Source organism: Uranotaenia lowii, chromosome 2 (genome assembly GCF_029784155.1).
Source record: "Uranotaenia lowii strain MFRU-FL chromosome 2, ASM2978415v1, whole genome shotgun sequence".
Classification (NCBI taxonomy): Eukaryota; Metazoa; Arthropoda; class Insecta; order Diptera; family Culicidae; genus Uranotaenia; species Uranotaenia lowii.
Genome location: NC_073692.1, coordinates 72457759 through 72484765, shown reverse-complemented (window position 1 = coordinate 72484765; position 27007 = coordinate 72457759). Strand labels below are relative to the sequence as shown.

Below are 27007 nucleotides of genomic sequence, written 5' to 3'. Positions count from 1 at the left end.
TTTAGTGCCATGAATGCATGCTGGAAGAGTTTTTTGTCACCTATTTTGGAAGGTTTGCAGTTTGTACCATAACGTGTTTTCACAAAACAAGTAGTCCAGACAATTCGAATCACAACTATGTCATAATGTGCTTCTTCGTTCGCTTATTGAGGCTTTCAGCACCAGTTGGGTGTCCATTTCCAATAGGCGTAGCCAGAAAGCGCTAATATATTGTCAATGCAGTAAAAATCCGAAATTTACGACCTGGTGATTAGTATCCTTACCAACCAGCGACCATGTAAAATGTCATATCAATTGCATCAATTGCTTTTGCACGGTACATTCGTAACAGTAAGCCGTTGGGCAAACAAAAGTGACAACTTCATGCAAAATGAATACGATTCGAAGCAAGAAAGCCGTAATTTGTTTTAATTTATGAAAACTATTAAACAAATTTAACGTAGGCAGAACATTTGTTCACTTGTCTGTGGATTTGTTTTCTGATTTCGACAACGGTCAATTAATAAAAATGGAGATTTTTTTAAAGGATACGACCGTTGCTAGTGGAAGAGAACAAATATTGTTAAAGGTTCTTTCTAAATTACGCAACGATAGCTCTAAATTTCGTCCTCCGGGTACAAAATTCTATAAAACAAATCCCAATACGTCAATCAAAGATCAGGAGGAACCGTTTAAAGTGACTTACAAAAAATGATGCCTTTTTTTCCGGTATTTAATCAAATGCATTCGTTTTTGGAAAAAACTACATTTTAGTTTAATTTTGATTTTGCCGCATATAAAAACATCTTATCTGTGCCCAACAGATCTCTAGCATGTATGTGTAGCAAGAGTCCTTTCGGCAATCCTTTCTATTGTTTGGTTCCGTAACTTTGAAGATATCTGGCCAACATACAATGTTGTCAGTGAATGTCGCCGTCGCTGATTTAACGAAAATTGCGGTTTGGGTATTCAGTGACAATATCATGCCAGATTTGTATGTCGATGATGTCGTAGTTCAGAAATAAGTTACCCTTCTTGTTGCCGGACAGCAGTTTTAAACTATTCTAACAATCGAGCATTTAAATTCAAGTTGCAGGCATGGATGTTCAACGAATTTTCTTGAGAGATACACACAGGTTTCAGGCACTTGTTGAACGGCAGCACAGATTAACTAAGGGATGAAGACAAGGTCGAATAGCATGATGCTTCACGAGGCTTAGTATCCTAAAAACGGTCGCTTGGAGTGCCTTCGGGCTCGACGACATATGTCTTGTTGTTTTGGAAGGGATAATGGTGATGGAATTTCCTTCAAAAATAAATATGTATGGAGTTGAGCTCGCTGCCTGTTAGATAGATCCTTGACAAACAATAAGCAAAAGAAAAACGAGGGCGATAATATTCAAAAAATGGATCACTCTCCTTGATAATTGCAAGCTAATGTCAAAAGTTATTGACTGAATTTGAGATTGGAAAGAATGGCCGGATAAGTTCCATGATGAGTATCCCAAGATGTTATATATTGAAAGAATCCATACTTTGATTCAAAAGAAGCCTTCTAAACGCAATGAAGATGCAACGTCAATGCAACTGTGGCATCCAAGTACAAACATAATCCTACAAGACGGGTATTTGCACGGAAACTTTTAAATTGCCCTTATTCCATTTTACAAACCTAAAGATATGCAACATTTTCTAACATGGTGATTTATAATCATGAGATTTTTAGAATTTTTCTTGGAGTTATGAAGATCTTCTAAGCTTCAGAGTAAACTGACTTTACAAAATAAATGCCTGATGCCAGAGATTTATGTTGAACGATAAATAAGATGAAATCAATCAGTTTTTTACGTGAATTGTTTCAATTGGTTCATTCATACAATAAATATATTATGTAGAATAAATATAATTTCTTATACACCTGAATCTATTTTAAGCAGTACTGTATAAATCACTCTACATAAAACCCTTCCTAATAAACAGGGATGAATGCACATAGGAGGTCACAAAAGCGTGTTTTTTTGTTATCAGCGGCGATTTATAATTCTCGCTCAACTCAACTTTTATACCACCATATTATAGAACAATATGTTGATGTTAAATCGCTAATTTTTGGTGACATTGAAGAACACGCTATCGAGAAGGAGAATATTCATAGATAAATAGAAAAACATGGCATCACTTCAGGTCCGTATCATCAAACGGCGTTACATGATTAATGATGTGACATATTTTCGTCAAAACCAAATAGACAAAAGGTTATTGGAAATCAAAAAGTCCAAAACTTATGGGACATTCATTCTGAAATATAGTTTGCGATAAATAGTAAATGAGTTTGTGCTTGAATGAATATTAAGATTGTCGTAATCCTTATCATTTGTAAACATAGGCCTAATTCAGTTAAAAAAAAACTGCAAGCTCTCTAAACAAATTCTGCTTCCACAACTGGACTAAGCAGACATCAAGGCAAGATGGACATGCGTTTATTCCACTAACGAAAGAGAAACAAAAGAAGCACGACAGCTCGGATCAACTTAAGAAAATTTAATTGATACGACACAGAATTATATGTAGTGCTTTGCTTGACCTTCTCTACTCCACTATAGTTTCGTATGGGTCTGCCCGATCGACGATAGATTCAAATCTTTTTATTGGAGACCGAGATTTAAAACGGTTGAAATCACTGATCATTATGAACTGCAGTAGGGATTGAAATACATCGGAGTGCGGACCAAAAAGTCAAGGCTACTTGATTAAATTTACTCTGGATAGTTTTCCAAAAAATGATTGAAACAGCGTTATTGAACTACAATAATAACAAGCTTAACCTTATTTTCAAATAAGCATATCCTACCTCTGCCTCTCAACATAAGAATATAATTTATTCAATTCAGCTTGAACATGGAATTTTACGTCTGAACATTTGCTATGCAGCGACACTTTGTAGATTTTTGACCAGTAAAAGCTTACAAAGCCAGCTTAAATAAAATAAATCAAAGAGTAATCAAACGACTCATTCCGGCGGGGGGAGTATGTTAAGTTTTATATTTCGCATCAATCATAGTAATCCATGCATTCGTTCGTATGTTGCTCATTGTTTGTATTTGGTCTCATAGCTCTCTTCTTACTCGACCAGTGCAGTGACCAGTCAAGACGTTTTTAGTGTGAACACTGATGATCTATCTTGTTTACTTAATTTTGCTTGTTATGCAAATTATATTCCACTTTGTAATATTCGTCAGAATAATCAAAATAGTATTTTTTAAATCAATTGAGAAATTTTTTTTAAATTACTGTCTTAAAGTTGAATTGAGGTTCGGTTTTCCAACGGTTATTTCACGGATATTCAATACAGATTTTAAGGAGTCTATCTCAGAATCTTTTAAGAGGGAAGGAATCAAACCAGTTTAAATAATGTTGAAGCTTACAAATTTTAAGCTGATTTTGGTTTGTTTATAATTCTGCAAAAATTGCATGACATCGAAATAGCTGCGATTTAGTAAACTGAATTTTTTATGGAAAAAATCGTTACGTAACGATGAGCATGCCTCCCCCGCTCCCCTACGTCACAATTCGTAACGCTCGAGCTTACTCCCTCTCCCCCCTAGGAGCGTTACGTAATTAATGGATGCCCCCAAGAATTATTTTCCGGAGGGCCAGGTAAAAATCTAGATCCGAATCCTATTTAAAATCTTGGGAATATCTTAGACAGATGTGTCCCAGGTGATTATCAGAAGTTTAGATCAGACCACGAGCTGTAAAAACGTGATAGACACGAAGGAATATCAAGATTTACAATTTTTTAGACAACTATAACAAAGAGTCTTGAAAACCAAGGACAATCCAATTGAGTCAATGCCAAACCAATCCCGACCAGTCATTATGATTAACTGATTTTGGTATTTTAAATATTAACTTTGATGTTATATTAGTAAAACAACAAATGAACTTATAGAATTTTCCACCTTAAAAATGTGTATTTTTCGATTAAGGGGAGATAAGGGCATAACGAGCAACCGGGGTGAAGTGAGTAACCTTTCTTTCTATGGAAGTACGTATATTCTTCAATAAATTTTCTTACCAAATAGACTTCTTTAGTCTCCTTTGAACTCGAAACAGTGATGTTACTCACATAATATAGCTGTTTCTACAATTTAATAAGAGTTTTCCTTGAGGTGCCCTTATCTCCCCTACTCTGCTAATGAGAATAGAAATAATAGTATCATTATTTTGGTGATATTCAATTCCTAATGAGAACAAACATCAAAAATATATGTTTTCCTATAAGCAATTCCTACCACAATTTTGTTTAACGTTATAACTGGAAAAATTAGTCCTTTACTACTTACACAAGGTGCCAACAAATATATCATCACTTTAGGGACTTACCATTTCTAACAGATCGCCCAGACTTTTGCTCTGCTTCGTTTTTCCAACCGTCAGACACTCATAGCTGCTGGAAAGAAAGAACAGAAAAGTGAAGAAACATAAATTTAATTAAAAATCCCCATACTCTTCGGAGATAAAAGTTTTATCTAAGGTTTGTTGAAATACTCAGTAAAAGCACTTGCGTCGGTAAACCATTTAGCATTGTAGATACGTGGCATTTGCGGCCAGTTAATTCCGGAAACTCAAGAAAGACATAAGAACTAAGAAGGAAAAACCTAAGATCTGTTTTCACGTCCTATTCCCCGAGAAAGCGGAAGTGCTGAAAGAACGCAAAATTCCTAAACGCAGACAAATGGCTTTTTTCCGCCCTCGTGTGGTGAAGGAGGAGCAATCCGTTCCTCAAACGGAAATGTGGCAATAAGTCTTAAATTGCGTTTTCTCCATTTTTCACCGATTTTATCAGTGTGGCAGCAATAAAAGAGCGATCAATCGAAGCCGATTGAAACGACACGGGCGCCTGTTTGATGAAAATCTTCTTATCGACTATAATCCTATTTGTAAGAAAATAGTTATGCGTTTTTTTCTGGAATGGAATTATAGTTTTTTTTTTCATTTTCAGCACATGATTGTCAAATAAATTGGGTAGGCTGCCATAAACGATGACCGGTCCAATTTAGTCAACTTTTCCCTAAATCGGTTATGTATTTAGGGTGGGATAAGCACACAGCTTTTAAAAGCTCAATAATTGATCCATTCAAATAAAAATTAATACTCATCGATAGACGAACATAAACAGGGTTTAAAAGTGATCAGTTTCAACAAAAATAAAAGCGTCTAACGAAAACAAAAGCTTCATACATTCGTTCGGAATGTTAGAATCTGTCACATGCCATCTTCTGAGCAGCTTACTCTGCCGTTGCTGTAACCATAACTTGCACCCATAGAAGAGGTTGCAAAAATCCAATGCCTATTTAGCACATCTCTGTGCCGATAATGCGCTGAAATGTGCACTGTGCCGAAGATGATATCTTTGAAAAACCGTAACTGGCATAAGGACTCGGCTCCCAACTAAAATGATGCATGACCACTACATTCAAGCAAAACAAGAAAAACATTTTATGGGATTTCGTTCCTATTGGATAATTCATCCCAGAAACAAGAAAATAAAAATATAAACCACAGCACCCGTAGGGAAAATCGAACTCAAATTACTAACTGATTGGTCTTGCCAGACCGACATCTTAACCAGTGTACTATTTGAACTTCATGCAGGAAGAGGGATATTTGTCATAGGCATTCTGCCACCGATCAATCACAAAAGAAACGCACGACAGTGGCTTCCCGGCGTTTGGCCTCCTTTCAAGGTATTCATTTGTCTTGCGATGGAAACGGGAAAGGGAACGGGAGTGGAGGAAACGGGAAACCCATTGAATGAGAACTGTGCTTTGCTTACTGCCTGCTATTACATACACACGCTACATATACACAGCTGCTAAAGCCGGGCAGCTTGGCCGGTGCTTGTTTGCCGGTTAATTGAAGGAATATATTCTTGTTGCTTTTGCTACATACACACGCACAGCTTAGCCGTGGTTGTTTGCCGGCGAATTGAATTGAAGGAATGTTTTTTTTTGTTGTTGCTTTTACTGCATACACACGCACAGCTCGGCCGTGGTTGTTGGATTGAAGGGATTGAATTAGAAGGATGTTTTTGTTGTTGCTTTTGCTACATTCACACGCACAGTGCTCGGTTCGCTGGCTGCCTGGTGTTGGCCGGTATTTATTTCCATCCTTCTTCGTCTTGTGATGCGATAGGGAGGGACGTGAAAGCGTTTTTATTTTGTTTCTTTCAGACATACGCAATTCGGTTAATTTGGGAGATTAATGCCGGTGGGAGCAAATCGAATCAGCACCGATCGCGTTATCTTCTTGTACCAATGATGCTATGTAATTGACTACACGCCATTGGCACAGAGGCTGAATTTTGGGTGTGGTACTTCCGGCAAACAAGTGAAAAAAAAACCGTCGTTGTTTGCCCGTTTCGATTTGCCGATAGGAGAGAGAATTGTTTGTTTATCCCATGATCAGAGCATTCAATTTACGGGGAAGCACGTGTGTGTGTGAAGAAAGGTAAGGGATTGGGGACGACCATTGAAATTTCCCATTCCAAGCACAAAAATTTCATCAAATTCCCATATCCTTTTTCCCTCCGACCATTTGGATGTCCCGTCCGTCGTGGCAAAACTGACTGAATTGGACGAACTGCAAGTGCAGACGACGTCGCGACATTGGAAAGTCGCTGGGGAAATCGTTGGTCGGAGCCAATCGAAATTGAATTCCACGTCGGGTTTTGTTTTATCGCTGCTTGTTGTTTTTTACCATTGTGCTAAGGGTTTTGTTGTGAAGTTATTAAATTTTCTTTCGTTGCATTGAGGGATAAAAGCAGGTAAGAAAATTTAGTTTTGATTAATGCATCAATAGATTCAGAAATTGTTTCTTGACCAAAAAAGTATTTTTTTAAATTCTACTGATTTTTTGTCAGAATTGTCAGAAAGAATCATTGAATTAATAGATCATATATACCCTCATTCCCTTTTGCCACAAATATAAATTACGACCCTGCTTGATATGATTGTTTGGGTTGGTTTTGGTTTGGTGAATCGCATAAAAGGATTACTTTTTATTCTTAATCCGCAGAACTACTTTCAAGTTCTCAAACAAGATTGGGTTGAAATATATAATTCTTATGTAAACAAGTACATATACGTTTTCTCAATTTACAAATAACATAAGAAACTCTTCAAAACGCATTTAGTCATATTCGATTTGAAAAAGCACAAATGGTTTCATATCCGATGGTCTCGCGGCACCGATAAATCACATTCCTAGTTACTTTTTACATTTTTTAAATCCTCAAATTTTAAGAACGCTCGTGTCGACTATCATTTGATACAATCTTGTACAAGCTGATCGATTGTATTGGATGATAGCCAACATAAGCATTTTTAAAATTTGAGGATATAAAAAAATGTTAAAAATTACTAAGAATGAGATTTATCGGAGACCACCGGATACGACAAAGGCGTGGTTTCAGGTAGTTTCATACTCCCAAACACACAATTTGAAGGAAATAACAGATTTTTTACAAAAATAAGCGAACTTATAACAAGGAAAGTGGAAAACAGAGTGGTGTATTATTGAAGGTGAAAAATGTAACGCTGATATTTTGGTAAGCTTGGTCAGAAACAGTACTTGAAAGGAAGTATAAACCCCCTAAGAGGGGCAGTACTTCAAAGGAAGGCAGTACTTAAAAGGAGTACAAACCCCCTGAGAGGGGCAGAACTCAAAAGAAAATCCAATCCCCCAGAGAGGGGCAGTACTTGAAATGAAGAGCAAACTCCTTGAGAGGGGCAGTACTTGAAAGGAAGTAAAAACTTCCCTGAGAAGGGGCAGTACTTGGAAGGAAGTACAAACCCATGAGAGGGGCAGTACTTGAGATGGAAGTTCAAACCACCTGAAAGTAGTACTTGAGTACTTGAAAGGAAGCTCAAACTCCCCGGGAAGGGCAGTACTTGAAAGGAAGTACAAACCCCCTGAAAGGGGCAGTACTTGAAAGGAAGTACAAACCCCCTGAGAGGGGCAGTACTTGAAAAGAAGTACAAACTCCCTGAAAATGGCAGTACTTGAAAAGAAAAACAAACCCCCCGAGTAGGGCAGTACTCGAAAGGAAGTACAAACCCCTGAGAGGGGCAGTACTTGAATGGAAGTACAAATCTACTGAGAGGGGCAGTACTTGAATGGAAGTACAAACTCCCCGGGAGGGGCAGTACTTGAAAGGAGTACAAACCCCCTGAGAGGGGCAGTACTCGAATGGAAGTAGTACTTGAAAAGAAGTTCAAACCACTTGAACAGAAGTTCAAACCCCCCGAGAAGGGCAGTACTCGAATGGAAGTACAAACTCCCTGAGAAGGAAGAACAAACCCCCTGAGAGAGACAGTACTTAAATGGAAGTACAAACCTCTGAGAGAGGCAGTACTTGAATGGAAGTACATATCCTCTGAGAGGGGCAGTACTTGAATGGAAGTACAAACTCCCTGAGAGGGGCAGTATTTGAATGGAAGTACAAACTCCCTGAGAGGGGCAGTACTTGAAAGGAAGTAAAACTCCCCAAGAGGGGCAGTACTTGAAAGGAAGTACAAACTTCCTGAGAGGGGCAGTACTTGAAAGGAAGTACAGACTACCCGAGAGGGGCAGTACTTGGAAGGAAGTACAATCCCCCTGAGAGTACAGTACCTGAATGGAAGTACAAACTCCCTGAAAGAGACAGTACTTGAATGGATGTACAAACTTCCTGAAAGGGACAGTACTTGAAAGGAAGTACAAACCCCCTGAGAAAGGCAGTACTTGAAAGGAAGTACTAACTCCCTGAAAGGGGCAGTACTTGACAGGAAGTACAAACCCCCTGAGAAAGGCAATACTTGAAAGGAAGTACAAACCCCCTGAGAGGGGCAGTACTTGAATGGAAGAAAAAACTCCTTGAGAGGGGCAGTACTTGAAAGAAAGTACAAACCCCTCGAGGGGGGCAGTACTTAAAAGGAAGTACAATCCCCTTGAAAGGAAGCACAAACCCCCTGAGAAAAGCAGTACTTGAAAGGAAGTACAAACCCCCTGATAGGGGCAGTACTTGAATGGAAGTAAAAACTCCCTGAGAGGGGCAGTACTTGAATGGAAGTAAAAACTCCCTGAGAGGGGCAGTACTTGAATTGAAGTACAAACCCCTCGAGAGGGGCAGTACTTGAGAGGAAGTACAAACTCCGTGAAGGGGCAGTACTTGAAAGAAAGTACAATCTCCGTGAGAGGGGCAGTACTTAATAGGAAGTACAAACCGTCGAGAGGGGCAGTACTTGAAAGGAAGTAAAAACTCCCTGAGAGGGGCACTACTTGAAAGGAAGTACAAACCCCCGAGAGGGTCAGTACTTGAATGGAAGTACAAACTCCCTGAGAGGGGCAGTGCAGTAAAGGAAGTACAAACCCCCTGATTAGGGGCAGTACTTGAAAGGAAGTACAAACTCCTCGAGAGGGGCAGTACTTGAAAGGAAGGACAAACCCCCTAAAAAGGGCAGTACTTGATTGGAAGTACAAACTCCCTGAAAGGGGCAGTACTTGAAAGGAAGTACAAACCCCCTGATAGGGGCAGTACTTGAAAGGAAGTAAAATCTCCCTGAGAGGGGCAGTACTTGAAAGGAAGTACAAACCTCCCGAGAGGGACAGTACTTGAATGGAAGTAAAATCCCCCTCTCCACCCGGAGAGGGGCAGAACTTGAAAGGAAGTACAAACTCCTTAAGAGGGGCAGTACTTGAAGGCGAACAAGCGACCTTCTGGTAAGCCACTCGAATCTTTGTTATGAACTGACATTTAAAGCCCATATAAAATCAGATTTTTTGAATTTTACCAGTTTGACTGTCTAAAAAACATTAAAAACAAAAAAATCAATAAAACAAAATTTTGGAAAAAATGCATTTTTTCATTTTTGCTATCATAAATTCACTGATATTAACAATAATGTTGATAATACGCAAACATGAAGTTCATATGATCAATAGCAAATTAATTCACCTTCGATGTGCAAAAAGAGATTTCAAATTATTATTATGCAGTCCGAAGCATTTGAATCTAAGTACAAGTACATTTTACATATTTCCAAAATTTCATATTTGAAGCATAACTTCAAAACTGTTCTGCTGAGTTTTTTTTTCATTTCATTTTCGGATTCAACGCCTGGTTTTACATTATAAATGTGGGTTAGTCAATACAGCTCACGATTTTTTTTTTAATTTGTGTAAAATAATGTAATTAGTTCTTTAGTAAATCACTTGTGATAAAAAAGTCATGAGCCTGTTTCTGGTTATGAAAAATGCCAATTTACGTTTTTCCTATAATAATATGACTCAGAGTTCAAACACGCCAGTAAAAAGTAGCAATTACATTACATCACCACTTAGCCAAAGCAGAAGCTCCCTAGAATTTGTTCTAGCCTAGAGGGACTCGTTTATCCATCCTTACGGCACCAGCTTACTCACTGGGAGCGTTATTTAATTCGAGCAGTGATAAATACCACCCACGCCCAATCCAACGATGTTAGTGAAACACACATACGAACATACTCACGGGATCAGGTGTGATTGAATGTTTCATCGCTCACATTATGGGCGCGCTTTACGAGTTTGAATATTTCATGGTAAGCCGAGGAAGTCTGTACATCCCTGGAGGACATTTTCCCGTTCATTCAGCTGTCTGGTCCAAGAAAAAAAAAATCCATGAAGTTGTGTCTGGACCGCATGCAGAAAATGAAAAACCAAAACCAACAAAAACGAGCAGCTCGAACAGTGCAAGTTTAATAATTCTCATTGAGCGATAGCGTTCGCTGCATTTGGAGAAATGTAGCTACGGTCAATTGAAACGGCAAAATGGTGTGTAACTAGAACATTTTACAGTTTCAAAAGCCATGAAACCTGGTTCTTTGTTCGTCGGAAACAATAGTAGTCATTCACAGTCTTGAAAATGGCGGGAATACATTAATGTTCCATTGTGCACGGCTCAATGCCATTGCAAGATTGCATGCTTGCAGCACATACCACTTTTTTATCCCAACTCTTGCCCTGGCTGATTCATACTTGATGAACCTATTTGAGATCTGGTGGTGAGCTACTCAAATACTCAAAAAACTAAGTCTTTTTTTTTTGTCCTTGTAAAATTGAAAATCTGATCTGGTATTGTGTCATTTTTGTAATTTTTGATTTATTTTTAAATTTTTATATTTTTATTTTTTTGTAATTTTTGTAATTTTTGTCATTTTTGTCATTTTTGCCATTTTTGCCATTTTTGTCATTTTTGTCATTTTTGTCATTTTTGTCATTTTTGTCATTTTTGTCATTTTTGTCATTTTTGTCATTTTTGTCATTTTTGTCATTTTTGTCATTTTTGTCATTTCTGTCATTTCTGTCATTTTTGTCGTTTTTGTCATTTTTGTCATTTTTGTCATTTTTGTCATTTTTGTCATTTTTGTCATTTTTGTCATTTTTGTCATTTTTGTCATTTTTGTCATTTTTGTCATTTTTGTCATTTTTGTCATTTTTGTCATTTTTGTCATTTTTGTCATTTTTGTCATTTTTGTCATTTTTGTCATTTTTGTCATTTTGGTCATTTTTGTCATTTTTGTCATTTTTGTCATTTTTGTCATTTTTGTCATTTTTGTCATTTTTGTCATTTTTGTCATTTTTGTCATTTTTGTCATTTTTGTCATTTTTGTCATTTTTGTCATTTTTGTCATTTTTGTCATTTTTGTCATTTTTGTCATTTTTGTCATTTTTGTCATTTTTGTCATTTTTGTCATTTTTGTCATTTTTGTCATTTTTGTCATTTTTGTCATTTTTGTCATTTTTGTCATTTTTGTCATTTTTGTCATTTTTGTCATTTTTGTCATTTTTGTCATTTTTGTCATTTTTGTCATTTTTGTCATTTTTGTCATTTTTGTCATTTTTGTCATTTTTGTCATTTTTGTCATTTTTGTCATTTTTGTCATTTTTGTCATTTTTGTCATTTTTGTCATTTTTGTCATTTTTGTCATTTTTGTCATTTTTGTCATTTTTGTCATTTTTGTCATTTTTGTCATTTTTGTCATTTTTGTCATTTTTGTCATTTTTGTCATTTTTGTCATTTTTGTCATTTTTGTCATTTTTGTCATTTTTGTCATTTTTGTCATTTTTGTCATTTTTGTCATTTTTGTCATTTTTGTCATTTTTGTCATTTTTGTCATTTTTGTCATTTTTGTCATTTTTGTCATTTTTGTCATTTTTGTCATTTTTGTCATTTTGTCATTTTTGTCATTTTTGTCATTTTTGTCTTTTTGTCACTTTGTCATTTTTGTCATTTTTGTCATTTTTGTAATTTTTGTAATTTTTGTAATTTTTGTAATTTTTGTAATTTTTGTAATTTTTGTAATTTTTGTAATTTTTGTAATTTTTGTAATTTTTGTAATTTTTGTAATTTTTGTAATTTTTGTAATTTTTGTAATTTTTGTAATTTTTGTAATTTTTGTAATTTTTGTAATTTTTGTAATTTTTGTAATTTTTGTAGTTTTTGTAATTTTTGTAATTTTTGTAATTTTTGTAATTTTTGTAATTTTTGTAATTTTTGTAATTTTTGTAATTTTTGTAATTTTTGTAATTTTTGTAATTTTTGTAATTTTTGTAATTTTTGTAATTTTTGTAATTTTTGTAATTTTTGTAATTTTTGTTATTTTTGTAATTTTTGTAATTTTTGTAATTTTTGTAATTTTTGTAATTTTTTTTAATTTTTTAATTTTTTGTATTTTTTGTAATTTTTGTAATTTTTGTAATTTTTGTAATTTTTGTAATTTTTGTAATTTTTGTAATTTTTGTAATTTTTGTAATTTTTGTAATTTTTGTAATTTTTGTAATTTTTGTAATTTTTGTAATTTTTGTAATTTTTGTCATTTTTGTAATTTTTGTTATTTTTGTAATTTTTGTATATTTTGAAATTTTTGTATTTTTTGTAATTTTTGAAATTTTTGTAATTTTTGTAATTTTTGTAATTTTTTGTAATTTTTGTAATTTTTGTAATTTTTGTAATTTTTGTAATTTTTGTAATTTTTGTAATTTTTGTAATTTTTGTAATTTTTGTAATTTTTGTAATTTTTGTAATTTTTGTAATTTTTGTAATTTTTGTAATTTTTGTAATTTTTGTTATTTTTGTAATTTTTGTTATTTTTGTTATTTTGTAATTAATTTAATTTTTGTTATTTTTGTTATTTTTGTAATTTTTGTAATTTTTGTAATTTTTGTAATTTTTGTAATTTTTGTAATCTTTGAGTTTTTTTTGTAATTTCTGTTTGTTTTTGTGATTTTTGTAATTATTGTCATTTTTGTAATTTTTGTAATTTTTGTATTTTTTTTTGTAATTTTTGTAATTTTTGTTATTTTTCAAATTTTTGTAATTTTTGTAATTTTTGTAATTTTTGTAATTTTTGTAATTTTTGTCATTTTTGTAATTTTTGTAATTTTTGTAATTTTTGTAATTTTTGTAATTTTTGTAATTTTTGTAATTTTTGTAATTTTTGTAATTTTTGTAATTTTTGTAATTTTTGTAATTTTTGTAATTTTTGTAATTTTTGTAATTTTTGTAATTTTTGTAATTTTTGTAATTTTTGTAATTTTTGTAATTTTTGTAATTTTTGTAATTTTTGTAATTTTTGTAATTTTTGTAATTTTTGTAATTTTTGTAATTTTTGTAATTTTTGTAATTTTTGTAATTTTTGTAATTTTTGTAATTTTTGTAATTTTTGTAATTTTTGTAATTTTTGTAATTTTTGTAATTTTTGTAATTTTTGTAATTTTTGTAATTTTTGTAATTTTTGTAATTTTTGTAATTTTTGTAATTTTTGTAATTTTTGTAATTTTTGTAATTTTTGTAATTTTTGTAATTTTTGTAATTTTTGTAATTTTTGTAATTTTTGTAATTTTTGTAAATTTTGTAATTTTTGTAATTTTTGTAATTTTTGTAATTTTTGTAATTTTTGTAATTTTTTAATTTTTTGTATTTTTTGTTATTTTCGTTATTTTTGTAATTTTTGTAATTTTTGTAATTTTTGTAATTTTTGTAATTTTTGTAATTTTTGTAATTTTTGTAATTTTTGTAATTTTTGTAATTTTTGTAATTTTTGTCATTTTTGTTATTTCTGTTTGTTTTTGTGATTTTTGTAATTATTGTCATTTTTGTAATTTTTGTAATTTTTGTATTTTTTTTTGTAATTTTTGTAATTTTTGTTATTTTTCAAATTTTTGTAATTTTTGTAATTTTTGTAATTTTTGTAATTTTTGTAATTTTTGTAATTTTTGTAATTTTTGTAATTTTTGTAATTTTTGTAATTTTTGTAATTTTTGTTATTTTTGTAATTTTTGTAATTTTTGTAATTTTTGTAATTTTTGTAATTTTTGTAATTTTCGTAATTTTTGTAATTTTTGTAATTTTTGTAATTTTTGTAATTTTTGTAATTTTTGAAATTTTTGTAATTTTTGTAATTTTTGTAATTTTGTTAATTTTTGTAATTTTTGTATTTTTTGTAATTTTTGTAATTTTTGTAATTTTTGTAATTTTTGTAATTTTTGTAATTTTTGTAATTTTTGTAATTTTTGTAATTTTTGTAATTTTTGTCATTTTTGTAATTTTTGTTATTTTTGTTATTTTTGTAATTTTTGTAATTTTTGTAATTTTTGTAATTTTTGTAATTTTTGTAATTTTTGTAATTTTTGTAATTTTTGTAATTTTTGTAATTTTTGTAATTTTTGTAATTTTTGTAATTTTTGTAATTTTTGTAATTTTTGTAATTTTTGTAATTTTTGTAATTTTTGTAATTTTTGTAATTTTTGCGGGCTTGTGATATAGCTCAGTTGGCAAGTCTGTTGTCTCCTGAGCCGATGTCCGCGAGTTCGAGCCCAAGAGCAAACATCGAACACAGTTGTACCGGATAAGTTTTTCAATAACGATCCGCCAACTGCACCGTTGATAAAGTCGCGAATGCCATAAAAATGGTAAAACGACTATAATCGAAACAAAAAAAAAAAAAAAGTAATTTTTGTAATTTTTGTCATTTTTGTAATTTTTATAATTTTTATAATTTTAGTAATTTTTATAATTTTAGTAATTTTTGTAATTTTTGTAATTTTTGTAATTTTTGTAATTTTTGTAATTTTTGTAATTTTTGTAATTTTTGTAATTTTTTCAGTTTTGTAATTTTTGTAATTTTTGTAATTTTTGTAATTTTTGTAATTTTTGTAATTTTTGTAATTTTTGTAATTTTTGTAATTTTTGTAATTTTTGTAATTTTTGTAGTTTTTGTAATTTTTGTAATTTTTGTAATTTTTGTAATTTTTGTAATTTTTGTAATTTTTGTAATTTTTGTAATTTTTGTAATTTTTGTCATTTTTGTAATTTTTGTTATTTTTGTAATTTTTGTAATTTTTTGTAATTTTTGTCATTTTTGTCATTTTTGTAATTTTTGTAATTTTTGTAATTTTTGTAATTTTTGTAATTTTTGTAATTTTTGTAATTTTTGTAATTTTTGTAATTTTTGTAATTTTTGTAATTTTTATAATTTTTGTAATTTTTGTAATTTTTGTAATTTTTGTAATTTTTGTAATTTTTGTAATTTTTGTAATTTTTGTAATTTTTGTAATTTTTGTAATTTTTGTAATTTTTGTAATTTTTGTAATTTTTGTAATTTTTGTAATTTTTGTAATTTTTGTAATTTTTGTAATTTTTGTAATTTTTGTAATTTTTGTAATTTTTGTAATTTTTGTAATTTTTGTAATTTTTGTAATTTTTGTAATTTTTGTTATTTTTGTAATTTTTGTAATTTTTGTAATTTTTGTCATTTTTGTAATTTTTGTTATTTTGGTTATTTTTGTAATTTTTGTAATTTTTGTAATTTTTGTAATTTTTGTAATTTTTGTAATTTTTGTAATTTTTGTAATTTTTGTAATTTTTGTAATTTTTGTAATTTTTGTAATTTTTGTAATTTTTGTAATTTTTGTAATTTTTGTAATTTTTGTAATTTTTGTCATTTTTGTAATTTTTATAATTTTTATAATTTTTGTAATTTTTGTAATTTTTGTAATTTTTGTAATTTTTGTAATTTTTGTAATTTTCGTTATTATTGTAATTTTTGTAATTTTTGTAATTTTTGTAATTTTTGTAATTTTTGTAATTTTTGTAATTTTTGTAATTTTTGTAATTTTTGTAATTTTTGTAATTTTTGTAATTTTTGTAATTTTTGTAATTTTTGTAATTTTTGTAATTTTTGTAATTTTTGTAATTTTTGTTATTTTTGTAATTTTTGTAATTTTTGTCATTTTTGTAATTTTTGTCATTTTTGTAATTTTTGTTATTTTTGTTATTTTTGTTATTTTTGTAATTTTTGTAATTTTTGTAATTTTTGTAATTTTTGTAATTTTTGTAATTTTTGTAATTTTTGTAATTTTTGTAATTTTTGTAATTTTTGTAATTTTTGTAATTTTTGTAATTTTTGTAATTTTTGTAATTTTTGTAATTTTTGTAAGTTTTGTAATTTTTGTAATTTTTGTTATTTTTATCATTTTTGTAATTTTTGTAATTTTTGTAATTTTTGTAATTTTTGTAATTTTTGTAATTTTTGTAATTTTTTAATTTTTGTAATTTTTGTAATTTTTGTAATTTTTGTAATTTTTGTAATTTTTGTAATTTTTGTAATTTTTTAATTTTTGTAATTTTTGTAATTTTTGTAATTTTTGTAATTTTTGTAATTTTTGTAATTTTTGTAATTTTTGTAATTTTTGTAATTTTTGTAATTTTTGTAATTTTTGTAATTTTTGTAATTTTTGTAATTTTTGTAACTTTTGTAATTTTTGTAATTTTTGTAATTTTTGTAATTTTTGTATTTTCGTATTTTTTGTAATTTTTGTAAATTTTGTAATTTTTGTAATTTTTGTAATTTTTGTAATTTTTGTAATTTTTGTAATTTTTGTAATTTTTCAAATTTTTGTAATTTTTATCATTTTTGTAATTTTTGTATTTTTTGTAATTTTTTCAATTTTGTATTTTTGTAATTTTTGTAATTTTTGTAATTTTTGTAATTTTTGTAATTTTTGTAATTTTTATAATTTTTGTAATTTTTGTAATTTTTGTAATTTTTGTAATTTTTGTAATTTTTGTAATTTTTTTAATTTTTTTAATTTTTGTAATTTTTGTAATTTTTGTAATTTTTGTAATTTCTGTAATTTTTGTAATTTTTGTCATTTTTGTAAGTTTTGTAATTTTTGTCATTTTTGTAATTTTTGTAATTTTTGTAATTTTTGTAATTTTTGTAATTTTTGTAATTTTTGAAATTTTTGTAATTTTTAATTTTTGTTATTTTTTGTAATTTTTGTAATTTTTGTCATTTTTGTCATTTTTGTCATTTTTGTCATTTTTGTCATTTTTGTCATTTTTGTCATTTTTGTCATTTTTGTCATTTTTGTCATTTTTGTAATTTTTGTATATTTTGTATTTTTTGTAATTTTTGTAATTTTTGTTTTTTTTTGTAATTTTTGTAATTTTTATAATTTTTGTAATTTTTGTAATTTTTGTAATTTTTGTAATTTTTGTCATTTTTGTAGTTTTTGTAATTTTTGTATATTTTGTAATTTTTGTAATTTTTGTAATTTTTGTTATTTCGTAATTTTTGTAGTTTTTGTTATTTTGGTAATTTTTGTTATTTTTGTAATTTTTGTAATTTTTTTTATTTTTGTCATTTTTGTGATTTTTGTCATTATTGTAATTTGTGTCCTTTTTGAATTTTTTTTTGTTTTTGGGTTAAAAATTGAAAAAAATTACAAAAATTGTTTCCATCAATCATTGAACGGACCCATTCTAATTAAATCAATATCACTTTCGCTAGGGAAAATACCAGACAACCATCAGGCAACGCTAGTTCTACATCGGCGCCAGCCAGACATACGGTCATATTAAGTTCCTGGATGTCGAAACATAAAAATAGTCCCACTTCCAACATATCATCCCTAATGGGACGTGTCTGCTGCAACGGGCGCGTTTACAAATCAATAGAATGGAAAACAGCTTCACTCTGCTCTGATGCCATATGACAACCAATAACATTTTTGTCATTTTTGTCATTTTTGTAATTTTTGTAATTTTTGTAATTTTTGTAATTTTTGTAATTTTTGTAATTTTTGTAATTTTTGTAATTTTTGTAATTTTTGTAATTTTTGTAATTTTTGTAATTTTTGTAATTTTTGTAATTTTTGTAATTTTTGTAATTTTTGTAATTTATGTAATTTTTGTAATTTTTGTAATTTTTGTAATTTTTGTAATTTTTGTAATTTTTGTAATTTTTGTAATTTTTGTAATTTTTGTAATTTTTGTAATTTTTGTAATTTTTGTAATTTTTGTAATTTTTGTAATTTTTGTAATTTTTGTAATTTTTTTTTTTTTTTTTTTTTTTTTTTTTTTTATTAGGGACCTTTTTTATCATTCGGGTCCATAAAACTTTTTCGGAAATTACAATACATTTTTAAATTTTTTCATACAATTGGAGGGTTTTTAAATATTTTATCACTTTTTCCGCCATATCGCTGTCGTCTGATAATGCTTCACGTAGGTTTTCTGGGATGCCATGCTTTCTCCGTTCCTCTTCTAGTTGTGGACAGTTTACGATGATGTGCTTTACAGTTAGACTTTCGTTACATCTCGGGCATAATGGACAATCGACTCTATCCAAGAGGAACGCGTGGGTGAGCAGTGTATGTCCGATCCGCAGGCGGGCTAAAATAACGTCGTCTCTCCTTTTTCCTGAGAACACTGATTTGTACGGTAGAACAGTGTTCTTCACTTCACGTAGTTTATTATTTAAATTTCTGTGCCACTCCATCTGCCATTTATGTGTGATTTGTGTTTTCACAACTTTCCGCACTTCCTTAAATTCAACGGTTTCTTGTTCTGCTAGTGGAAGATCCAAAGCTCTTTTTGCTTCACGATCAGCCCTCTCATTTCCTGGGATCCCGATATGACTGGGGACCCAGCAAAATATGATTTCTGCACCTACTTGAGTGATCCGATTATGCAGGTTTTGTATGCTGTCCTTCCATCTAGAGTTTATCTTGCACTTTTCAAGGTTGTTTATCACGCTCATAGAATCGGTGCACAACAGATATGCTTGAGGTCTTTGCTGGTCGACTATCCACAACAATGCTTTTTCGACTGCTTCACTTTCGGCTGCAAATATGCTGCATATATTGCTTAGACGTTTTCGGAAAACGAACTCTTCACTAACAATTCCGAATCCACATTTTGACGCTTGTTTCGATCCATCCGTGAAAATCATTTTATGGATACGATACTCCGATTCTTTAAGTTCGTTGAACATACACCTGAGTTCATTCGCAGTTGCACCTTGGGACAGTTTGTAGTGGAGGCTTTTGTCAACGTGGAGCTTGGATCTTTGCCATGGCGGGCACACTGGAATCTTGAAGCAAGTTGCTCTTGGCAGGCTGAGATCTAGTTCATTCATCATATTTTGTCCTCTGATTCGATAAGAATTGGGATGGGATCGGGATCTGATTCGTTCACCCCACCTTTCGCCAGAACTTACATCTGCGTCGCTACTGCTGCTGTCGCCGCTGTCCTCGCTTGTAGTGTCTTCTACTGCGATCATTTCCTCAACGCATTCAACAGCTGCTCGACGGATTGTGTAGAGTATAGTGCGCTGATTGATCAATGATTTTAAGCTGGGGATTCCTGTTTCCGCTTGGAGGCTTAAAATAGGGCTCGTTCTGAATGCTCCGATAATCGCTCGAAGTCCTGCGTTATGCACTGTATCTAGGGCTTTAAGGACTTTATCGTCGATTCCTGATAGGATTGGGGCTGCGTACAGGAGCTTTTCCACTACAGTTGCATGATAGAGTTTGATCAACGTGTTACGATCTCCTCCCCAGGCCCTAGCAGCTACGCTACGTATAAAAAGGACTCTCTGTTGGCATGCTGCTTTCACCTCTTCAACGTGAGATCGGAATTTTAAGTGCTGGTCGAATGTTACACCCAAACATTTGTAGCTGTCTTTGCGAGGCATGATAGTTTCATTTAATGTAAGTTTATTTCCGGTTTTTGGTTTTTTATGACGCGGGTTGCGAAAAACCACGGATGCACTTTTTTGAGCTGATATTTGGAACCCTGTTTTGGTTTGCCAAAGTTCTAATTGGTGACAGGCTGTCTGTAGCTTACCTTCTGTTTCTTTAGCATTATCGCCCGTTGCAACAAGAATGACATCGTCAGCATAAATCAAGCACTTTACATTCGAGGGAAGATAATCGATGAGAGTGTTGATGGCTATTAAGAACATGGTGACACTCAGTACCGAGCCTTGACACAGGCCGGTTTCCATAATTTTTGTTCCTGATGTTTTACCGTTGGCGATCACTTGAAATGATCTAGAGCGAAGCATTTCTTCTAGATAACGGAGCATTCTTCCACCTATGTTGTGATTTCCTAGTTGATCTAAGCAAAGCCTACGCCAGGTTGTATCATAAGCTTTGCTTACGTCTAGAAAAGCTACTTGCGCTACTTTGTTGTTGTTAAACGCCTCACGAATATTTTCCTCTAATGTGCATAGGTGGTCAGTTGTACTTCTTCCCTTCCGGAATGCATATTGGTGGGTGTATAATAGTCCTCTTGTTTCTAGCAGATGCATGAGACGATTATTTATCATCCTTTCTAGGACTTTTCCTATGCAGCTGTTTAAGTAGATTGGTCGATAGTTCTGCGGGTCTGAACGAAGACCTTTGTTTTTAAAGATGGGTACAACGTATGATTTCGTCCATTCTTGTGGGTAAACTGACTCCTCCCACAATCGGTTGTAGGTTTCGAGGAGGATAACTTTTCCATCTGGAGGGAGGTGCTTAATCATTGCATAGTGAACGTTGTCCGGTCCTGGCGATGAGCCTTTCAATCCCTCTAGCGCTTCGTCGAGCTCATACCTGGTGAATTTTTGATTGTGAGGGCCTGTATCCTCAGGAATGAATAATGTGTTTGATTCAACGGCTCGTTTGTGGTTCAAGAAAACATCCTTGTATGTACTCACGCTCGAAACTTTTTGGAATGCGTTTCCTAGTAAATCGCATATGGCTGCTGAATCCGAAACAGTTGCTCCTTCGTATAAGATAGAGTTGATTTGAGTTCGTCGCTTCCTACCTTGAATCTTCTGATAGTTACTCCACATTTCCCTTAGTGGAGTTTGGGAGGAAAAAGTTTCCGCTAGCTCTTCCCAACTTTTTTTCTTGGCTTTGATGATTGCATCCTTCGCAGCAGCGTTCGCGTTTTTAAAATCGCTTTCCATTTGTTCCTGATTTTGCCTGTTTGCTTTCAACCGCCTCAATGCCTTCCTTCTTTTTTTGACGAGCTCCGCTATTTCCGCGTTCCACCACGGGACACTTCTTTTTCCGGGATAACCTTTTGTCTTGGGTATGGATACTTCGGCTGCCTCCAACATGGATTTCGTTATTTTTTCGACTTGCCGTTCAATGTTCTCATCGCGTTCAAAACTGAGTGTACCTTGGTACTGTTCCCAGTTGGCTTCTTCAATTTTCCATTTTGGTCGACTTTTCTGAGGTATTTCACAGGGACCAGGGAAACTAATGTTTAACGGTATGTGATCACTGCTGTAAGTGTCTGGTAAAACACTCCATTCAAGCGTTCCGGCCAAATCATCTGAACAGAGAGCAAGGTCTATACAGGAAAAGCTACCATGCCTTTGATCGACGTAAGTGGGCTCTCCTGTGTTCAGGACTGCCAGGCTATTATCTTCCGCGAAGTCGACGATCGATCTGCCCCGTATACTAACGTAATCAGAACCCCACAGTGGATGGTGGGCATTGAAGTCCCCAACCACTATGAATGGCTTCGGAATTTGATTGATAAGTGATGTTAGTTCTGTGTTATCGATGTTCATGCTCGGTGGCAGGTAGATGTTCAGGACGTTCACGTTGAGTGGTGCACTAATTTTAATGATTACAGCTTCAAAATCGGTTTCGAGCTCTATTTCTTCGCTGTCAATATTCTCTTGAACTGCTACAACGACTCCTCCTGCCGCTCGGTTTCCTGTCGAGCGTGGTCTGTGGTAGACTTTAAATCCGTTGATACGTGGGCAGTTTTGAGAATTGCACATCGACTCTTGCAAACAGATAACTTGTGGCTGATTTTCTTGAATCAAGATATCTAGTTCGGCTTTTTTGGGTCTGAGTCCTTGCACATTCCACGAGATAATATTGGGTGCAGTGTTCGGTGTTGTCCTACTGGAAGAACGATGAGTAGGCTGGCAGAGCACGGGTTGAGGTATGACGTCCCCGCTCCCGCTTCCTCGATCGTCTTCCCCTGTAGCCAGGGGTGGGGTGGTTACTTTCTCTTCACCGGCCCCCAACCAGTGAGGATTAATTCTCCTGAGTGCCGTAATTCCATTAGTTCCGTTAGAGTTTCCTGTTGGGTCGCGCTCGTTGATGCCGTTAATTCCATTTGTTTCATTAGAGTTTCCATTTGTGTTGCGTTCGTCTATGCCATGTATTCTTAGTTCATTGTCAGAAGTTCCAAAGTCATGTCCGTTTTCGAGTGCACGTTCATTCATAGGTTGGTCATAATTAGTGTTTTGCAGGCTGGTCATTTCTGTTTTTAGGAGGTCGACCTCTTCTTTTCACGACAATTTCTGGCTGAGATTGAGTCTCGTTGGTTTCCTCATTTTCCTTTGTTGAGGGGAGCGGAAGTGAGGTTTTTGAACTCAATCTTTGCTTTTTCAGCATAGGTGTCTCGTCGTTCATAACTACTTTTGCTTGTGCGGGAGGTGGTATTGGGTGGTCTTCTGTTTCCATTTCAAGCTCCGATCCGGTTTCAGAAATCTCGAGTTTTTCCTCGGCGGCCTTGAGTTTAGCTTTGAGTTGGTAAAACTCCATGGCGATTTTCCTGAGGTTTTGAATTTCACCTTTAAGGTTCTCAATCTCTTCGGTTTCTCGTGAGCTAGTTCCTTTTTCCTTGAGAGCTGCGTTTTCCTCTAAAAGCTTAGCGATCAGTGAGTCTTTTTCTTGCTCTTTTCTAATCTGTTCTAGGCGTTGTTGTGCACCACATACACTGGCGTAGGAATTTTCCGCATGTTTCTTGGCGTACTCCTTCCTGGCTTCTCCGAACGATATTCCACTATCGACTTTTATTTTGACGATTTCCTCCTCTTTTTGGTATAACATGCATTTTCTTGATGTTGGTGAGTGACTTCCTTTACAATTTTTGCAATAAGAATCATCTTTACATTTTTCGTCCATTTCTTCTTCATGAGGTTTGGAACAGTTTTTACAGGTTTTTTCGCTCTGGCATTTATCTTTGGTGTGCCCATAAGAACAACATTGATAGCAGAGCAATGGGGCTGGGTAGAAAACACGGGTTCTACAGTTGATAATACCCATTCTGATTTCTCTCGGTATAACGGTTCCGGAAATAGTGAGTACGACTGTTGGTGTGTTGACTTTTTTCCCATTTTCCATTCGCGTTATTCTTCGTGCTTTCATTACACCTTGCGAAGATAGTTCTTCTACCATTTCGTCATCTGTTAACTCGATGGCTTCTTTGCAGCTAATTACACATCGGCAAACGTTAAACACCGGGTGAGGGATGACTTGGACTTTAGTCCCATCGATGAGCTCCTTCATTTGGATGAGTTTAGCTGCTAGTTTAGAGCTACGGGTTTTGATCACGTATTTTTTTCCGCTGTCTTCAGTGTATGCGGCTTCTATTTTACCGATAGACTGGTCAATGGATTTACTCACGACGAATGGATTTTTTGGCAACGGGTGATGTTCATCTGCTGGGCATAGTGATAAAACTATGAGTTTTCCAAAGGTTCCTATTTTGTCCATATACTCTGGCAACGTACGATCATTTTTATCAGGAGGTTCACATATCGTGGGTACTCCCGTAGGAGAGGATACTGCAGCCATGACGGCTGCGCCGTACGTGGGTGCTATTTAAATTGTCTCAGAGCGGTACTTTTTTCTCAACACTAGATCCAAAGAAATGATGCGTTCTCACCGTAGTGAGGAACGGCTACCCTTTAACCTCTGTTTACTTCGGTTCACCCAAGGGTTAAAGGTACAAGTGACCGGCAATGCGTTTCCGCCTAAGCGGGTAACGGCTACGCTTTTTCCTAGCTGACTACTTTGGCCAAGCGTTGAAGGTACGACCAAAGTAGGGACGTTTTACCCTTTTTTTCCCCCAGAGACTTGTTCAACACGTCCAAAAGGTACAAACAATCTCTGTACCTCAACGATCAATTTGAAAAAAAAAGGATCGAGTTTGATGGGGCCTCACGGTGTCTCAACTGCGTAACACGTGGGTGAGCTTCCGAAGTTTGACAGCAGATGTCTCACTGTCGGCAAGGAGATATCGCTGTAAGCGGAGCTTTTTCGCTTGCAACTAGCAGGCTAAAGCTTTAGCCAGGCGAGCTTAACTTGCACGCAATGTTGCATGTAGCTGCAAGCTAGTTGGCTTTTGGAGAACTAACCAAAACACAATACAGCTGTGTTCACTTGCTGAGGCGAATAATAATGTCTTTATTTTGTCTTTCACAACGCGCTTTGTGGATGACATTCACTTCCTTCTAACTCTTTACGTTACCGTGTTTCAACTCGAAGTAACGCCGATTGAAACGGAAGTAATTTTCGCACGAAATTGAAGATTCAAAAACCGACCGATACGATAAGGTTGTTTTCGATACCATAGATACGAAACAGATCTGTTTTGTAATTTTTGTAATTTTTGTAATTTTTGTAATTTTTGTAATTTTTGTAATTTTTGTAATTTTTGTTATTTTTGTAATTTTTGTAATTTTTGTAATTTTTGTAATTTTTGTAATTTTTTTTTTTTTTTTAATTTTTTTTTTTTTTTTTTTTTTTTTTTTAATTTTTTGTATTTTTTGTAATTTTCGTTATTTTTGTAATTTTTGTAATTTTTGTAATTTTTGTAATTTTTGTAATTTTTGTAATTTTTGTAATTTTTGTAATTTTTGTAATTTTTGTAATTTTTGTAATTTTTGTAATTTTTGTAATTTTTGTAATTTTTGTAATTTTTGTAATTTTTGTAATTTTTGTAATTTTTGTAATTTTTGTAATTTTTGTAATTTTTGTAATTTTTGTTATTTTTGTAATTTTTGTAATTTTTGTAATTTTTGTAATTTTTGTAATTTTTGTAATTTTTGTAATTTTTGTAATTTTTGTAATTTTTGTAATTTTTGTAATTTTTGTAATTTTTGTAATTTTTGTAATTTTTGTAATTTTTGTAATTTTTGTAATTTTTGTAATTTTTGTAATTTTTGTAATTTTTGTAATTTTTGTAATTTTTGTAATTTTTGTAATTTTTGTAATTTTTGTAATTTTTGTAATTTTTGTAATTTTTATAATTTTTGTAATTTTTGTAATTTTTGTAATTTTTGTAATTTTTGTAATTTTTGTAATTTTTGTAATTTTTGTAATTTTTGTAATTTTTGTAATTTTTGTAATTTTTGTAATTTTTGTAATTTTTGTAATTTTTGTAATTTTTGTAATTTTTGTAATTTTTGTAATTTTTGTAATTTTTGTAATTTTTGTAATTTTTGTAATTTTTGTAATTTTTGTAATTTTTGTAATTTTTGTAATTTTTGTAATTTTTGTAATTTTTGTAATTTTTGTAACTTTTGTAATTTTTGTAATTTTTGTAATTTTTGTAATTTTTGTAATTTTTGTAATTTTTGTAATTTTTGTAATTTTTGTAATTTTTGTAATTTTTGTAATTTTTGTAATTTTTGTAATTTTTGTAATTTTTGTAATTTTTGTAATTTTTTAATTTTTTGTATTTTTTGTTATTTTCGTTATTTTTGTAATTTTTGTAATTTTTGTAATTTTTGTAATTTTTGTAATTTTTGTAATTTTTGTAATTTTTGTAATTTTTGTAATTTTTGTAATTTTTGTAATTTTTGTAATGTTTGTAATTTTTGTAATTTTTGTAATTTTTGTCATTTTTGTTATTTCTGTTTGTTTTTGTGATTTTTGTAATTATTGTCATTTTTGTAATTTTTGTTATTTTTGTATTTTTTTTGTAATTTTTGTAATTTTTGTTATTTTTCAAATTTTTGTAATTTTTGTAATTTTTGTAATTTTTGTAATTTTTGTAATTTTTGTAATTTTTGTAATTTTTGTAATTTTTGTAATTTTTGTAATTTTTGTTATTTTTGTAATTTTTGTAATTTTTGTAATTTTTGTAATTTTTGTAATTTTTGTAATTTTCGTAATTTTTGTAATTTTTGTAATTTTTGTAATTTTTGTAATTTTTGAAATTTTTGTAATTTTTGTAATTTTTGTAATTTTGTTAATTTTTGTAATTTTTGTATTTTTTGTAATTTTTGTAATTTTTGTAATTTTTGTAATTTTTGTAATTTTTGTAATTTTTGTAATTTTTGTAATTTTTGTAATTTTTGTAATTTTTGTAATTTTTGTCATTTTTGTAATTTTTGTTATTTTTGTTATTTTTGTAATTTTTGTAATTTTTGTAATTTTTGTAATTTTTGTAATTTTTGTAATTTTTGTAATTTTTGTAATTTTTGTAATTTTTGTAATTTTTGTAATTTTTGTAATTTTTGTAATTTTTGTAATTTTTGTAATTTTTGTAATTTTTGTAATTTTTGTAATTTTTGTAATTTTTGTAATTTTTGTAATTTTTGCGGGCTTGTGATATAGCTCAGTTGGCAAGTCTGTTGTCTCCTGAGCCGATGTCCGCGAGTTCGAGCCCAAGAGCAAACATCGAACACAGTTGTACCGGATAAGTTTTTCAATAACGATCCGCCAACTGCACCGTTGATAAAGTCGCGAATGCCATAAAAATGGTAAAACGACTATAATCGAAACAAAAAAAAAAAAAAAAGTAATTTTTGTAATTTTTGTCATTTTTGTAATTTTTATAATTTTTAAATTTTAGTAATTTTTATAATTTTAGTAATTTTTGTAATTTTTGTAATTTTTGTAATTTTTGTAA

At 31.4% G+C, this 27007-nt stretch overlaps 2 protein-coding genes across 3 annotated transcripts in view; both read right to left on the bottom strand.

Annotated features, from left to right (window-relative positions):
• The window catches only part of LOC129748909 (breast cancer anti-estrogen resistance protein 3 homolog), a 353061-nt gene that overhangs the window by 235427 nt on the left and 90627 nt on the right, over positions 1-27007 (bottom strand). The window lies entirely within an intron of this gene.
• LOC129741558 (uncharacterized) overlaps positions 1-27007 on the bottom strand; it is a 91892-nt gene that overhangs the window by 4832 nt on the left and 60053 nt on the right. The window contains exon 4 of the mRNA XM_055733299.1: positions 4366-4429. Within this exon, the coding sequence (XP_055589274.1) occupies positions 4366-4429 (64 nt within the window). The remainder of the gene's footprint in view (positions 1-4365; positions 4430-27007) is intronic.